We start from the raw sequence: 17,662 nt of genomic DNA on the forward strand, positions 1-17,662 counted from the left end.
TTTTGAATGATCTGAATATTTGTGTCAATGTAAACATATATAATACAAGTTCATATTGTTATAATGTGTGTTTTATGATATGCATTTATATTTTTAAGTTTTTTTAAAAAAATTACAAATTCCGATACTTTTAAGCATCGGTAAAAAAACGTCGTGGCACATGCTCGGCACGCCAACGCCGACGCTTTTAAAGCTTCAGTGAAAGTTAGGATTATGCCGACGCTTTCATTAGCATCGGTAAAAATAGAAATTTGCCGACGCTTTTATGCATTGGCAAAAAGCATGAGGTTGGTATTCGTTTGGTATTTGCCGACGCGTTATAAGCGTCCGCAAATTCCTATTTTTGCCGATATTTTTATGTAGCGTAGGCAAAAACTTTTGCTACTCCGGTATCGCCGACGCTTTTGCGACGTTTTAATTAGCATCGCTGGAACTTTAGCCGATGTTTGTAAGCATCGGTAAAGATTATAAAAAGTGCCGGAAAAGATGAGTTTTTCTGTAGTGATCGTTTTCTTTTGATAAATATTTGCAGACTCACTTCAAACACAATTTGTGGGTTAAACGTGGATCGATGGAAGTGAACGATCCAATCCCTTGGGTCCATACATGACAAACTCTAATGTGATCCAAAAAGAGAATATATCTCTTTTCTAGAACGAAAGGTGAACATCATGACGCGCGAACTCGGTCCCACAGTTTTTGCGCCGCAGTCTTAAACGGTCATGAAGGATTTTTCCAGCACAACAAATATAGTACAAGAGAGATAAGAACAAGCTCTAAGAAAAGCTACCTAGATACTTTGACCTTCTAAGAAAAAAAGATACCTTATGGATTTATGTTACTGTTTCACCTTTAACTCTAGAATCTCATGTAAGCATAGGTCAGTTACTCGAATCTGTCGTGTATTAATATATATATATATATATATATATATATAGAGAGAGAGAGAGAGAGAGAGAGAGAGAGAGAGAGAGAGAGAGAGAAGGTTAGGCATGGTAGCAAAACATGTGGGTGAGTAATTCAAAGGCTGCCCATGAAAACAACATCAATGAATTGAATGAGTTCCACATCATCCACAATATTTAGCACCTAAATAACCACAGTTGCATGCAAAAGGCCACATGCCCATCTATAAGAAGAGATTTTAGATAGACTAGATCCTACTTCTCCTGATATTTGTAAGGATAGATATAATGGAGTTATTCTATAGTTGTGCTAATAAGACCTGGGTCTCAAGAGAGAGTCCAACAAGTAACCATGCATCAAGCTCAGCCAATGGAATTGCACAAATCCTTGGGTGTTGTCCCCAGATTAGAATCGAATCATTGTCCTCGACAAATTTCAGAGTGGGATGGCCAAAAAGAAAACGTCTCTTGGTGTACCGTCAATACTACTCTTCATGGGATCGTTCCGCGTCCTTTCTTCTAGAAAAGCGGTGTGTCGGATTCAACTCGCCATCCCAAAGTTTCTTTCTAGAAGAAATGAGTTCTAGCCTAAATTCTCCTCTCTTTTGGAAGTACAAGTAACCATCCTTTGGACGCCAACACCACAACTCTTGCTGGCTCAACACATTGCCAACGTATCAGAAAAGCTTTTCCTTTGGACAAACAATCCTATAGGAACAGTATATTTTGCTATATATATATGAGCTTATTTTCAGCCATATTCCACCCATTGAGGTGATGGACTACTGGATCATAGCTCAGCTATCCACCCCTCTGCCGGCGTCTGAAGGGAGCGGCGACTCCGAGACCGGCTTGGAGTTTGCCGATGACCATGGCCTTCTATGCATGCAAGAACGAGCAGCCGATGATGATGATGATGATGATGATGCAGAGTCATGCAGCTACAACTCGTCTAGTAGAGATCCAATTGAGCATGTATTAGATGATGGTGGTGAAAGTGATGGTGATGATGATGAGGCTCATGGTGTGGATCAGGAGGGAGTTTTTGCGTGGTTGCCGGCGAATGCGAGGGCGAAGATTAAGGAAGAAAAGGAGGTGAAGGTGGTGGATTCGGAGGATGATGACAGGCTGTTTTGGGAGACTTGCTTGGCTACTGGGTACTAGGTAGACCCATCTAAATTTTGTCCATGTTTCACCTCTTGGAGACCTGCTTGCTTGGCTTCTGGGTTTAGATTTGCTATGTATGAGACGATTGATGTGGGAGAATTTTGATGTTTTATATTTTTGTTGTACGAAAGTGTGAATATGGTTTGAGTCCCATATTCCATTTCTTTAACTTGTTGCTATAGTTGTGAAGGGCTCAAGAAAAATTTCCTTGCACCAACTACCTGCGAGAAGAAAGGGAAGGACATACGTGGATGTGATATCAGTTAGGCTCGAGGAGTTTTTATTATATTTTATTTTTTTCTAATGTTAGTTCTTGATAAATGTACTGAGTTTTGGTTGGTTCACTTGTTTCTTTTCATTTAGATTAACTAAGTCTTCTAATCTGACATTTATAAAAACGAATGTATTGGTGAATATTTTTTAGTAGAGAATAGGAGGCAAATTTTTTTTCTAAATTTAGGTATCAGCATATGATAAATTGGAAAACAAATTTAACTCACTTTACTTCCTACCATTTAGATTGTATAGTGTCCTATTTATGACAAGTTAACTAGAAATCTTATATGAAAAACCTAGATAATAAATTAAAATATTAAAAAAAATTAAAAGCTGAAGAGCTTTTCAACTTTTGATAGCAGTTTTGGGCTTAACTCCATCTGCCTGGCTTTATCTACCTTTCAATTTCTTGTCAGGAGCTAGTTTACATGGCAAAATATTTAGATGGCATAAGTTTTTGGACAGTCGTCACAAGATGAAGAGAGGGGTTTGATGTCCTCATGAATCAACATCCATTTAGGATGGAGTTCGAATCTCAGAAGAGGTGAGATAAGCCATTCCTTGTCCTCCATTCCCGTCCTTATCTAAGCTATTTCCTTCTTTTATGATCAAAGATTTAAATCATCCAGTGGAAGTCTTTTGGAACCATTTTTTCCTTTTTGCTATGTATCGATCGCAACCATCTTATAGTGGAAACTGAATAGTCAAAGCACGATGGGACTCCTATTAACGGTCCATCTATTTTGTAACTAAAAAAAAAAAATGTAAAGCATTCGTTCCATCCATATTCTTCTTCCTCATCAAGCCTTTCTTTTCTCATTATTCGTCCGTAGGGCTTTGCTCCTCCTTAAGTCTATTTCTCCTCCTTTGAATCCCTCATTTTTTAGATACCCACCCAAGGACGACCTAAAACACACCATCAGATAAATTGATATACGGTTTCACAAATATGTTGTTCACAAATACATAATATATGACTAGATGATACATACCTAGTAAATTAGTCATCCGGCAATCTAATATACATCTTCAAGTAAATTGATACATAATTTTTAAATATAATATTTGCTAGTACATAGTTCGTGCTATACACTCGAAAGAAATTTGGAGAAGAGAAAGAAAAGCCTCACGAACAAATGGCTTGATGAGTTAAAAAAGATACGGGCGTAATGGATGCTTCACATATTTTTTTTTAAGTTACAGTAAGGATGAACTCTACTAGTAGGAGTCGTCTCATGCTGTTTTGATTCTTCCATTTCTACTTCAAGATAGTTGCAATGATATATTCACAAAAAAGAAAAAAGAGGATAGCTCTAGATTATTTTTTTTGGTGCATGCAACCGATTATTTTTGTTCACCACTTCCACTCCACATGCATGCAACACATGCACGCATGTATGCATGCATGAAGACCAGGGGGAGTGCACTTAATGCAATGCAAGAAAGACCATATCATATTAGGTACGGACGGCATAAAGAGAAAGGGATATTATAATAATATTTTTTAAGTAAAAAGTTCTATAATCATATTACTCCTAATTATATGCGCAAATAAGATAACGATCCATGGTAGCCATTGGGTTCCACTTCTGGCCGGTTGCACCCACTCCATCATGATGTGATGCACATTGAGCACCAGCTTGGATTCCGAACGTGGAAGTCCATGCATATTAACCACAGGAAAACGATAAGGCAGAAAGAGACGCATGGACATGTGGGGGAATACAGTGTCCCCATGCTCCTCGGATGTGATATTAAATCGCCTTTTTTTTTTTTAACTGAGATACGTCATTCTTTCCTCCCTGTGAGGCCCGTAGACTACTAGTTCAATGTTTCAGAAAGCGAACCATGCAGTAGACTAGGTCGCCTTCTTTATCGCCCAACACTTTAGAAAGTTTTCGTAGACATCTGCAGCAGATACATCCTCTCTCTTGTATTCTTTATTTTCTCTTGATTTGGTAGAATGTATCTATGTTAGAGCTATATGAATTGCCGTTGTTACAAAAAAGAAAGAAAGAAAGAAAGAAAGAAAGAAAGAAGACAGCGATCAAGCCCTCTCCTCAATTTCTTTCCCTTCGCTCTCTTTTTCCATTTTCCTGTTTGGAAAAGCTCGCCTTCAGTGGAGGCTACTTTATATTTCTACCCAACGGTCAAAAGTAGAAGAAACAAACTACTAGCTATAGCAAGAACCTTAACCCGTTTCAAAATTTTGTTAAAAGTTCTGCTATATCTTTATTGATTGGCTGAACATTTCGATCCATTTTTCCATGTCAATACTTATTTCTCTTTTTGAGAGTAGGACTCGTAGATAATTGGCTATACCAGATTATTTGGTACAGCTACCAAAACTTTATTCACAACCGGGTAAGTTGGCACTTTTTTATTATTTAAAGCAAAACTAATATCTATTATACTCTCAAAAATTAAAAATTCCTATCAAAACTAGATACGATACATATAAAAAATATGATAAAAAAATTGTATTAAGCATAAAACTATCGAGAAATACAATCATGCAGATCTAATCATTCCTCAAATAGTAATCGCTATCACTACAAAAAAATAGTTTTCTCCGACCATGATCTGTCGATGCTAGAAAAAAATATCGGTAATTTAATCACCGTGCTAAAATTTATCAACGCTTTTCAACAGTATCGTCAGAAATTAAACTAAAACGACGCTTATAAGCATTCCGAACAAATTTAGTCGCCGCACTAAAACTTGCCAAAATTCACATTCTTGATCCAAGCAAATTAATTACTTGATCTAGGCACGGGGACTAAATTTGGTGGAGGGCAACATGTATATTGGGTTCTTCTTTTCTGGCAATGTCGACCATTGGATGATGTTTTATATAGATCTTAAAACATTTCGAACATCTCCATCATCTACCTACGCAAAGTAGTCAGTCTATGATCCAATTGTAGATAAGCACGAAGAAAGGCAAAACCTTCTTGGGTGCCAAAGATACAACATTTGTCCTCTCCTTTATCCATTTCTCTTCTAGAAGGCCAGTCATCTTCTGGGAAACCGGGCATTAGACGGCAACGACATGATTACCTTCCAACCATGAATAGGACAGCTACCGATACCACCACCTCGTCCTGTCGTCCACACCAATACTGTGCACCCACGAATCAATTCCCGTGCACATCGCCAGCACCATGAAACCTGCACCTACCTACATGAACGCGCAGCTCCGCTTCCACCGCTCATCGATCCTATATATCCTCTCTGCGCTGCAAAACCATGAATTGGAGGCAATGGATAGGCCTTCTCCAGAAACCATGGAAGCGAGCGGCGACTCCGAGGAGAACTCCGGTCTGGGTACTGCAACGGTGACGATGGTGACCGGAGAACGCGACGGCGATGATGGTGATGCTGAGTCACGCTGTGGTGGATATGATGAGGAGGATGGTAATGATGATGGTGATGAGGAGGAGGAGGAGGAGAGATGGGTGTGTTGGAGAACATGGCTTGTAGAGAGGGCTTCTGCGTGCCAACCGGCGCCTGGAGAGGACGTAGGGGGATGGCAGGATGGTTATGATGGTAGGGAGGAGATGGTGAATGATGAGATATTGGAGGAGAACAGGCGTTTCTGGGATGCTTGCTTGGCTGATGAATACCCATATTAGATTAGCTATAGTCCAATGTATTCTCGCAACTATGTGCCTTCTCTTTGTCTATTTCTTCTTCTTCTTCTTCTTCTTTCCGCTTTATTTTTTCTTTCTCTTGTTTCTTTTCAAAAAAAAAATAATGATCAAAATATCACCAATTGTGGATAAAAATAATAAGAAATTATTCGTGTCAAACACTTTGTACAAACACCTTTTTAAAGTTCAAATGAAATAAGAAGGATGCGCATGTTGGGCTACTCCTATATATGTTTTTATGTGGAAAGGGCGACCAAAAAGTGCCAATAAAACCGTAAAATTTCAGGTTTTTTGTTATGAGAGCAAGCAATCAACAGGTTAATAATTAGCTGCTACTGCAGTAGTATAACATCATATTTCTAATCCCAGTTGTGTCTGCATCTGTTAGATATCTTTAACATGATGATGATGATGCATCAAGGCGGCATATATTCATTCACAAGGATTAGTAGAAACATGAATACATTTACCTTATTACTTGCCATCTAAGATGGGTTAGGGAGCCAGTGCAGCAAGGAAATTAATACTGGCCAAGAGAGCATCAACTGATGCTCAATATACCACTAATCATTAGGGACAAATATGGTGGTGAAAAGAGTTCGATGCCTTACATCAATATATATATATATATACACACACACACCATGTGACACAAGAGAATTGGTGCAACTCATGGAGCCCATGCAATAGATGGTAGTTTTTTGCCTTCTCATATATATATATATATATATATATATATATATATATATATATATATATATATATATATATATCAGCATTCGAAAATCCATGCTCCTTTGAGAACTGTGACCATCCCATGAATGGTCCTCCACTGCCACAGCCAAAAACCATGGTGGTCCAATTTCCCCAACTATGCCATCATCACCTTCTTTTCATCTCTTTCCACAAAAGAAGAGTCTTGCTCAACTCCTACGATCCCCTCACACAACCATCAAACAACTCCAAAAAATCCATGCCCAACTCCTCCTCCAATACCCATCCCCTCCACTCCACCTCTTCAACTCCATGATCTTGGCCTATGCCTCCTCTCCTTTCCCCTCCCATGCCTTGGCCTTCTTCGCCACCCATATCCATCCTCCAATCCCCAATATGTTCACCCTGCAGTTCCTTCTCAAGGCCTCCTCCAAATCCAACTCCATCACTCACACCACCCAACTCCACTCCATCTCCTTCAAGCTTGGGTTCGATGACTGCACCAGTCTCCAGAATGGCTTTCTCCATTCCTACTGCACTTCTGGCCAGTTGGCCGACGCCCGCCGCCTTTTTGATGAAATGCCTCACCGCGATACTGTTTCATTCAATTCCATGATTCATGGCTATGCCGAGCTGGGGGATATGAGCTCTGCGTCCTGGCTATTTGAACAAGTTCCGGTCCGAAGTCCTATCTCGTGGACTTCGATGATCACCGGGTTCGCCAATGCCGGCGATGTGGTGTTGGCTAGAAAGCTCTTTGAAGAGATGCCTCAGAGGGATTTAATTTCATGGAATGCTATGATCTCAGGTTATGTGCAGAACAGGCAACCTCTCATGGCCTTGGATTTGTTTTCTCAGATGATCTCTGAAATTTTGAAGCCAAACAGGGTGACTGTCGTTAGTGTTCTTTCTGCTTGTTCGATTGCAGGAGCTTTGGATGCTGGCAAGTGGATCCATGTTTATATACATAAGAACAAGTTTCGCTTGGACCCATATCTGGGTTCGGCTCTCATTGACATGTACTCCAAGTGTGGGGCTGTCGAGTTTGCTTCGGATGTTTTTGTGAGCTTGATGGAGAAGAACACATGCACTTGGAATGCAATGATCAATGGTTTGGCTCTGAACGGCCAAGCCGAGAAAGCTCTGGACGTGTTTAGCCAAATGCAGCTCGATAGGAGAGTTTTACCTGATGCAGTTACCTTTGTGGGTGTCCTCTTGGCTTGCAGCCATGGTGGGTTTGTGGAGGAAGGAAGGAAGCATTTTTACTCCACGACGAGGAAGTATGGAGTAAGCCTAGTAGTGGAACATTATGCCTGTATGGTTGATCTTCTTGGGCGGTGCGGGTTTTTGAAGGAAGCAGAAGAGATCATAAGAAATATGTCAATTAAGCCAGACATCGTGGTTTGGAGAGCTTTACTTGGAGGATGTAGGATTTACAAGGATGTTGAATTAGCCGAGAGAGTTGTTTTGGAGATGGAGACACATGGAAGTGGTGATTATGTGCTGCTATCAAATCTTTATGCTTCAGTTGGGAGATGGGGAGATGTAGAGAAGGTCAGGATGATCATGAAGGACAAAGGGATTGAGAAAACACCTGGCTGCAGTTCAATCGAGATCAATAACACAATCCATGAATTCATATCAGGCGACAAATCTCACCCACAACACAGAGAGATCTATGCCAAGCTGGAAGAGTTGGGGACAAGAATGAGCGAGGAAGGATATATTGCAGGGACAGCGGAGGTTTTGTATGACATTGATGAGGAAGAGAAGGAACAGGCACTTGGGCATCATAGTGAGAAGTTGGCCATCAGTTTTGGCCTCCTCAGTACTGCTCCTGGGACTCCTCTTAGGATCGTGAAGAATCTCCGGATTTGTATTGATTGCCACAATGCCACCAAGCTGATATCTAAGATCTGCAATCGAGGAATTGTGGTTCGCGATCGAGTCAGGTTCCACCATTTCAAAGATGGGATATGTTCTTGCAATGATTTTTGGTAGGATACTGCAACAAAATATACATGATTAAATTCATAAATGCTGTCCATCATCAATAGATCAATGGTCACTGTATCATCACAGTTTTTCTGAAATACTGTATGTATACTGTATAATGTGCATGGCCCAAACAAAACAATGCAATTCCAGCATGAAGTTGAGCTATATTCACATTCTGGAACAAGCCAACCACCATTGAACTCTTTCTTTGTGATTGTTTTATATAGTAAAACTATTTAGAAATGCTGAGATAACCATTGCCACAAATTATAGATTAATGGTTGGCACAAATATTGTACATGGTACATCTCTGCAATTTTGAATTTGCTTCAATGGCATCAGTTTACATTGCCTTTTCATGTTAGCTGAGCTTTGTTAAGTGCCTTAAGCTATTAAAATTTTAAAGAACAGACCAAGTGTGTTTATTGACATGGCCTTCAGGGACTGGAAGAACTCTCCTCCAAAATTCCAGTCTCTCCCTTGCATTCCAATCCCAGTTTGCTCAAGCTAGATCTGTAGATATCTTTGCCAACAGTACTTCGCTGTAAATTTTCCAATGGTTCATCTCCTGCTGATTGTTAAAGTGACTTGATTGTCATCTAATATGCTTTCCAGTACCCCACAGATGTCCAACTCCCATTGGCTAATGAACTCTGTTTGTTGTTCTGTTGATCATATGGCGACAATAAAGGCCAATCTTTACCTTTTCTAGCATATTAAAGACTTGACTCTTGAGCTAGTTTTACACTAAAGATCTTGAAGTACAATGGTAGCATCATCAGATCCACACATTACCCAGTAGCCTTCTTTGTAAGGCCTCCTGCTTCAGAAAGAGCTCCACACTATCCTCAGGTGGACCAGAGAGTTTGGGACTTTGCCCAAGGGGGGAGTTGCAAGTGGTTAAACCAAGATACAATATGGAACTATTTTTGGTATTTTTAGATGCCTTAAATCTATCAGGGCTAAGGATCACAAATGTCATTTCACGGCGTAGATAATAATTTATCATGAAAATACTTAATCATTAAAGAGCTGACATAAATCAAGTATTCCTTGCATTAGCCAGTTAATCAGATTCCATTTGATAGCATTGAAGGCAGGGAACAGTACAGGTCTGATGCAATTACATCAAGATAAGGAAAAGGAGTGGTAGGAGAAAAAGATGACTATTTTTTGAGTGAATTATATGAATACTGAATCCAACTTTTTAAAGCATATATTATAAATATATATTGTTTTGACATACCAAAATGGAATTGGTTTTGTTAGATTGATTTATATTATATCATATTCTCAAGCCTTGTTTTCCCCTTGAACTAGAATTGTATTTTTATAACAGTTAGATCCCTCTTTAACAGAAAGTAGATGAAGTGCATACCACTGGCATTTAGAAGGCAATACCTTCACCATAGCCAATGTTCTATAGGCAACCAGCAGGTAAGATAGGAAAAAAATGGTAGATGCCATAGTCAGTCATCTCTATCCACATCATCACAAGGATACTTATAGACAACTAAGACAGGGCAATGGAATGCTGATCATCTGGTTACGTCATCAAGTAGGTTTTCGTTCGATTTTTTTTTCCTCCTTTTACAAACAGATGCATTTCCTTGTCTCTTTGTATCATTACATAGGTGATGGTTACATTTTTCAATAAAAAGAAAAAGGAACCAGAACCTCATATGAAACACTTGTGAAACTACTCCATTGCACAACATGATAAGAAGTAGCTGCAAACTGAGAACATCTGCTGAGCTCTGGGGCTCATCTTTATTTAAGCTATCAAATTTGAATTAGATTTTAGGTTTGGAACTTATTTGCAGCAAGGAATTCAGAAAAAATTGTAGAAGGCTAGTACATAAAACAGAAGAGAATGTAAAAATTGACAATGAGACATTGATTCAGATGTTTGATAAGACATCCAAACTACTTCGATTGTGCAGGCTGCATTAATTTTGTGAAAATGTATGCCAGAAATAGGGCCATCTGTGTCATTTAAAAGATAAAGCATTTGATTTGCGCTGACTACTTTCGGTAAGCATTCCATATTATGACAGAACAGGAAGGGAAGTAAGGATGACATAGAATCAGGGGCTTCCTTCATAAGAATTACCATTTAAACAGACCATAGAAATCTTTTCCTGCATATTTTCAATTTGCTTCTTCACTGAGACTGGAGTGGTAAAAAATCATATCATGAAGGCTTTATCAAGAATATCAGATGTTGATACAAGGCTTGCTCAAGTACTGATAAAAATCATAGCAAGGAGGCTTTATCAAGAAATATTCTTGATCAGAAAATTTACTAATTATGACAAATTTCATCATGCTAACATATTTCATGATGGGCTAGGTAATTCGACATTCAACACCTTTGACCAAAAAAAAAAGAACAAAATTTTACTAAAATTTTACTTATGGTATCACCAATAATACTTTGGGTTTGTGGGATCACTGATTGTTTCCTCTGCATCCAGTCTAGTTGTGTGCCAGCAACTCCTAATTAAGTAGCAAGCGCTCATATATGAATGCGAATTTCTGATGTGGTCTGACTACAGAGTATAATTCATGTTTCAGTACCTGAAGTGGGAAGATTTCTCACATTGATGGAGCTTCAAAGTGCTACAGAATAATGAAGTCTGCTACTTCTGGGGTGCAATGAGAAGGGGGCACATCATTGCTTCCAACCAGAGTCTTGTAATAATGGCAATTTCTCTCTTCATCTTCCTCCCACCAAGCACACAAGGTGGAGCAGTCATGGCATGATGGTGCACACAACTATAAAGTTCATATCAACCCAATCTACTTGGTGATTATTAAATTTAAAGATAATGACCTTAATTCCTTGGTAGAAAGTAAATGAATAAATAATACAGATACATCATATCAAACAATTCTCTCACATATGGTATTATTTAGATATCGTCCTATTAAGACTAGTATATTATAACAAGTTAAGGCCAAAGGAAAGATAATGTATTTTATTGATCTATAAAGATAATCAAGTATCATGCCCCCAAGCGCTAGTTCACCATTTGGATCCTTTAATCAACCAGCACCTCTTGAAAGCCCATAGCTCGTCCACAACTTTATTCTTCTATACCATCCAAATCTGCATATTTTTATTTTGAAAGATTGATATCAGTTTTTTTTACAGCTATGGCCTACTATGTTTTGATTGAATAGTTTGGATAATTTGATTACACTGTAAATGATAGTGATACATCAGAGAAAGGTTTTGGATCTAGAATCTATCACAGTTGTTCACCATGCTACCATGGCTTTCTTTCAAATTTTAATACCATAAAATCTTACATGACAAAGTACCCACCATCTATAATAAATGCAGGAATAGAGAGATAAACTAACAGAAGGAATAATGGACAATGTTAATCAATTATACAAGGTCAAGAAGTACACCGCCATATTTTATAATTAATAAAAAATCAAGAAAAAAATTAAAGTAGGATTTCTAAATTCATCACAAAATGTAGGAAAATAGCATGCCAGAATTTTTTTCAAAAAAATCCATCAATATTAGAGCATCTGAACATACTTAAAATTTTAGTTATGCAACAAACAGATGCTGGTTGCAAACTACATAAACAGAACTATATGGTTATGTAATATGGCATGGTGGAAGTACCTTTAAACTGGAGATATCTTCAAGATTAAAATGACGATAAAATTTCCTCAAGTCTTCAGGATCTCTAATAAGAAATATACTCTGCAGAGCCAAATGAAAATGCAGAGCAATCTTTAAGAAACTAACTGTATCTGAGACCAACAGCACAGATAGCAAAAGCGAAACTTTTGGCAGAATGCAAACCCATTTTGCTTCTTTCCTTGTTAAGACAATCGACCTTTAAAGATCAAAAAGGTCTCTCCGTATCTTGTCTTCTTTATCCAACCCGACTGACTTTTCATGACAGAATTTAAGTTTGGCAGTAATTTTTTCCCCTCTGTATTGCAGTCTTCCTTGAATTAAACAAATGAATTCAAACAAGAAAACATTAACATATTATTATTATGACATCTTCGCTTACCGATAAAGGAAAAAGAGGATGAAATGGTAATAAAAGAATGCAATGTAACAGAACCAAACAACTGGAAGCAAGAAGGGAAAGGAAGAAAGTAATGAACCTACAGTTGTGACTCTTAATAGTGATGTGAGTGTGATGAACCATTGTAATAAAGATGGTGTTGTGTTGCTTTTTCTTCATCCATCAATTAGATCATTGATATGGGTTCCTCCTTCCATGCTAAACCACATAATCATTTCTTCTCATCTCACAAGTTGGATGATTTTGGCTTGGTGAACATGGGGAATAGTGGTTCTTCTCGAATTATCTGAAAGGGGAGATGTATGCACACACACCAATTTTAGGATGAAATTGATACTCGAAGATGTTTGTCATGTGCCAGATCTTACCTAAATCTTATCTCTCCGGGTTGATGAGATGATGTAGTCTCTGTCAACCTTCGGTAAAAGTGTTTTGAAAGCTTACCTAAGGCTGTCTTGTTTTGGAGAAAACAAGATTTTGTTCTTCGTACTAGACATCAGTAAAATATTTATAATGATTAACTTATTGTAATGAAGATGGTTCTTCTTCCAATCTTTGGCACAAGGTGCTTGGCCACATATGTGAGAAGGGAATACGACCCCTAGAAGTAAATCTTGTTCAAATTCAAATGTGAGTCCTTGAGACCTTGTGTACATTATTTATGTGGAAAACACCATAGAATTTCCCTTGCTAGCTGTACTACAAGAAAGAGTAGAAAACTAGAAATTTTTTAGATTTGCTTTGTTCTGATGTTTGTGGCCCTCTTGAAGTTAAATGTCTTGGTGGCAATTTAGATTACGTTACTTTCATTTATGATGCTTCTAACAAAGTTTGGGTTCATGTTATGGAATCGAAAGATCAAGTATTTGAGCTCTTTAGATTCTTTCATGCCAAGATGGAAGGGGATACTGGTGAACCACTGAAGTGTCTCCATACCGATAACAGGGGAGTGTACATCTCCAAGAAGTTCGAAACCTATTATAGAAATCATGGTATTCGGCATGAGAAGGCAGTTCCTTGCACTCCACAGCATAATAGTGTTGCTGAAAGGATGAATCGAATCATTATAAAAAGAGTTCGAAGCATGTTGTCCATGTCCAAGTTCCCCGAGTTATTTTGGGGTGAAGTAGTCTAGACAGCAGTCTACTTGATTAACCATTCTCTTTATTTTCCTCTTGACGGCGAAATCCGGAAGAGAGTTTAAACTCAAGACCGTTTTTTATTCACGCTTGAGGGTGTTTGGGCGCAAGGCCTATTTTTACATTCAAAAAAAGAAAGAAAGAAAGAAAGAAAGATCTAGGTTGGATGAGAAAGCTCCGACATGGATCTTCATGGGATCTGCAGATGAGGAGTTCAGGTACAGATTATGGGACCTAAAAAAGAGGAGAATTATCAAAGTAGAAATGTGATCTTTCTTGGGGATGAAACTATGGAAATTATGAAGAAGCAAATGGAAAGGTCACATGTCATTAGCGATGAGCCATTGGAGTTTTTCTTCCCCCCTCCCATGATGCATGATGATGGGGGAAACGTGCCACAAGAAGAGGAGATAGTGCCACCAGTTGGTGATGGTCATGGTGATGGTCATGGTGATGAGGGGGAGCCACTCCATAGTGATGTACCCCAACATGAACATCAAGTTCAAGCTGATCCACTACAAATTCAACCAAGAAGGTCCTCTACAGTGCATGTACCATCTACAAAATACTCTTCTGATGAGTACATATTGCTCATGGATAGTAAAGAGCCTTTGTGCTATCATAGGGATAAATGGTTGGAAGCCATGCGAGAAGAGATGAATTCCTTGCGTGAGAATGGCAATGGGAAGATAGTGCTCAAGAATAAATGAGTGCTCAAATAGAAATATGAAGAGGGAGGCTCACTATCAAGATAAAAAGCAAAATTGGTTGTGAAAATTATGGGCAAGAGAAGGGCATCGACTTGGAAAAACTTTTCACACCCATTGTGAATATGTCATCCATTAGAGGGGGAATGGTCTTTGCGGCTTGTCACGCCCCGAGCCCGAGGCGTGGCAGACGCCGCACGCCCGCACGGCGGGCCGCACCGGCGTGCAAGGCATCGAATCATATCAAAGCAAATACAGATGTTCAAAACTGACATAATTATTTAAATTTATTCAAAAGCAGTCTTACAAAATTTCAAATAATATATGCTTACGTAAGTCAAATACTTTAATCAATCTAACTAAAGGACCAATAACTGAAGGAATCGTCGGAAAATCTAACGCACTCCTCAATCCCGTGAGATCAAGCCTCTGGATCTGAAAAATGGACAAAATAGAATAATGAGCTACACTAGCCCAGTAAGCAACAAAATACCCCAAAGTGGGGTCAGAGCATATCAGATCAAAATACAGGATAATGTCTGGAATAAATCATAAATAACATCGTTTTGTTGTTTTCAAAACTTATTATCATTTTTCCAAAAACTCTGATACCAGAATCTCAACATAATAGGCTACGGCCACGTAACCCAGTGGCATGGGTTGCACAGAGTGCCAGAAACTACTATTGTTAGTCACCGGTGGAAACGGTGTCCAGAAACCACTATTCTAATCACCGGTGGCGCGGTGTCGAAACCGGTTCCTCACAGATTACAAGTCGACAGGTCCAACGTATAATCCCTATTGGCGGGGCCAGAACAGAACAGAACAGATCATAGCCATGCTGAGAATACATATATATATATATATAAAAACAGATTTCATAAATTTTCCAGTCATAGTTTATGGATTTCAGAGCATAATTTTCAAATGAAATTTAACATGTCAGACCCATTTTACTAAATACAAAACATATTTCAGAATTTAATCTATTTATCAAATAATTTGAAAATCACACTTGAAGTATTAAGTTACTTACCCTCTTCTCGCTTAATCCCTACTTCAGATAGGCGGATCAGATTCACCTGTTTAAATTTAATTAATTCCTTGTTAATTTCAGAGCTAAGCAAAAATTCAAAAATAATACTACTGGGCACGGCCCAACAGGGCCCAGAGTTGGTCCATAATGAACATGGCCCGATAGGGCCCACATCAGACACGGCCCAATGGGCCCACATAGACTCGGCCCAATAGGGCCCTCCCAAGGTTGGCCTCTAATTTGTTCATTTATGCAATAAAATTCGTTTCAGGGACCAATGTCTAATTACATAGCACCGTTCCGTAATAAAACTTGGGTAAAAGGACCAAACAAATATAGTTGAGGGCCTTTATGTAATAAATCTTTCCTACAGGGATCAAATACAAATTTCAGAATACCTTTTTGTGAAATAATATATTGTCAAGGGCTAAACTGAAAAATTCCATTTATTGGCCAAATGGGTTCGGATTTTGGGTTCCGGGTTTCGGGTTCTGGGTTCGGGTTCGGGTTCCGGGTTCGGATTTGAACTGGGCCCAAGTTGGGCCCACAAAGGTACTGCCCAACTGGGCCCAACCGGACTGGACTGGGCCCAAGTTGGGCCTGCAATGGATAGGGCCCAACGGGCCCAGTTTGGCCCGTGATGGGCCTCCTCCTTCCCCAAACCCCCCACGGACAGGGGAAGAAGGAAAGACAGAAGAGAGAGAGAGGGCCGGCGGGGTGGCCGGCCTGGGTGGCCGAAAGCCACCCCTCGGTCGACGGCCAGCCGACCGCCATGGCGGCCGGTGGCCGTTGCAGTGGCTGACGGAAAGGAGCAGCAACCGAGGTGAGGGGCTGAAACAGAGAAAAAAAATCAATTATTTTGGCAATAGAACGAAGGCAAGGATGAGGGAAGCTCACTGGCGGTCGACGGAGGTGGTGGGTCTCGGCCAAGGGAGGCTCGATCCGGCAGCTAGCAGCGGCGACGGCAGTGGGGCTTCCAACGGCCAAACTAGATCGAAAAACAGGGGAATAAGAAAATCAAAGGAGCTTGGCTCCCGGGGTGGCTGAACTCGATTGAAGTGGCGCACGCGGTCACCGGAGAAGAAGGAGAAGCAGGGAAGAGAGGGGAAGGAGCGAAGGTGCTCGGTGGAGGATCCAAGGGAGGACGAAAGGGGGTTTTATAACCCCATTTCAACAGCTCTCCGCCGCGAAAATCATGGCGATGGGGCGAAATCAACGGCCGCTCGTGCGGCCGTGGGGTGGCTGTGGAACAACCGCGGGGCTGCTGCGTAACGCCCGCGGCGCCCCGCCCTCGCTGCGCCCGAAGAAGCCGGAGGGGATCGCGTCTGCGATCCCCTGCTCTAGCCCCTTCCAAAAGGGGAATGGGGCTGAAGTCGGCTGGGGCTGCCGACTTCAGCCTTGTATCTCACATTCTCTCCCCTAAAAAAAAATTTCGTCCTCGAAATTTAAAAGATCTAGGCCTTTCAAATTAGAATTGCTCAGCCCATTGAGTAATATAAATCCAAGATCTCATTCTCCTCGATCAAAATCAGTGTGATAGATAACTTTGGATCAACTATCAAAAATTTTCATAAAACTCGAAAGATTAACACTAGATAAGTGACTGGCTAAAATCTCATATTGAAATTATCATCTTGATGCATATTCACTCGAGATCGGATCAGGATCGATTCACAACAGGATTGATTAAAATTAGTTGTGTTTGGGATAGAACTTGACATAAAATAGATCTCATACACTTATCGTGGTAGTGTGCTGATCCCTCAAAGGATAATGACCAACCTTAGAATCAAATCATTATATGGCTAGTAATGTAATTCACAAAATAAACATGTACTGATGATCATTAGATAGCAACGGTCTATCTTAAAAATGATTTGCATCAAATCACAAAAGCAAGTCTGAGAAGGCAAAGTATTGATACCATGATTCAATATGCCACAAAGCTTTTAACTTAAACTTATAAATCATAAGATGAGAGTAGATAATGCATGGTTTATTCA

At 39.7% G+C, this 17,662-nt stretch overlaps 1 protein-coding gene across 1 annotated transcript; it reads left to right on the forward strand.

The window, feature by feature from the left end:
• Positions 1–6,740: 6,740 nt before the first annotated feature.
• LOC103720557 (pentatricopeptide repeat-containing protein At1g08070, chloroplastic-like) lies at positions 6,741–8,959 on the forward strand. The gene has a single exon (XM_008810318.3). The coding sequence runs from the start codon at positions 6,875–6,877 to the stop codon at positions 8,714–8,716; it is 1,842 nt and encodes a 613-aa protein (XP_008808540.2). The 5' UTR covers positions 6,741–6,874; the 3' UTR covers positions 8,717–8,959.
• The last annotated feature ends 8,703 nt before the right edge of the window (positions 8,960–17,662 follow it).

Source organism: Phoenix dactylifera, unplaced genomic scaffold, assembly GCF_009389715.1.
Source record: "Phoenix dactylifera cultivar Barhee BC4 unplaced genomic scaffold, palm_55x_up_171113_PBpolish2nd_filt_p 000491F, whole genome shotgun sequence".
NCBI lineage: Eukaryota > Viridiplantae > Streptophyta > Magnoliopsida > Arecales > Arecaceae > Phoenix > Phoenix dactylifera.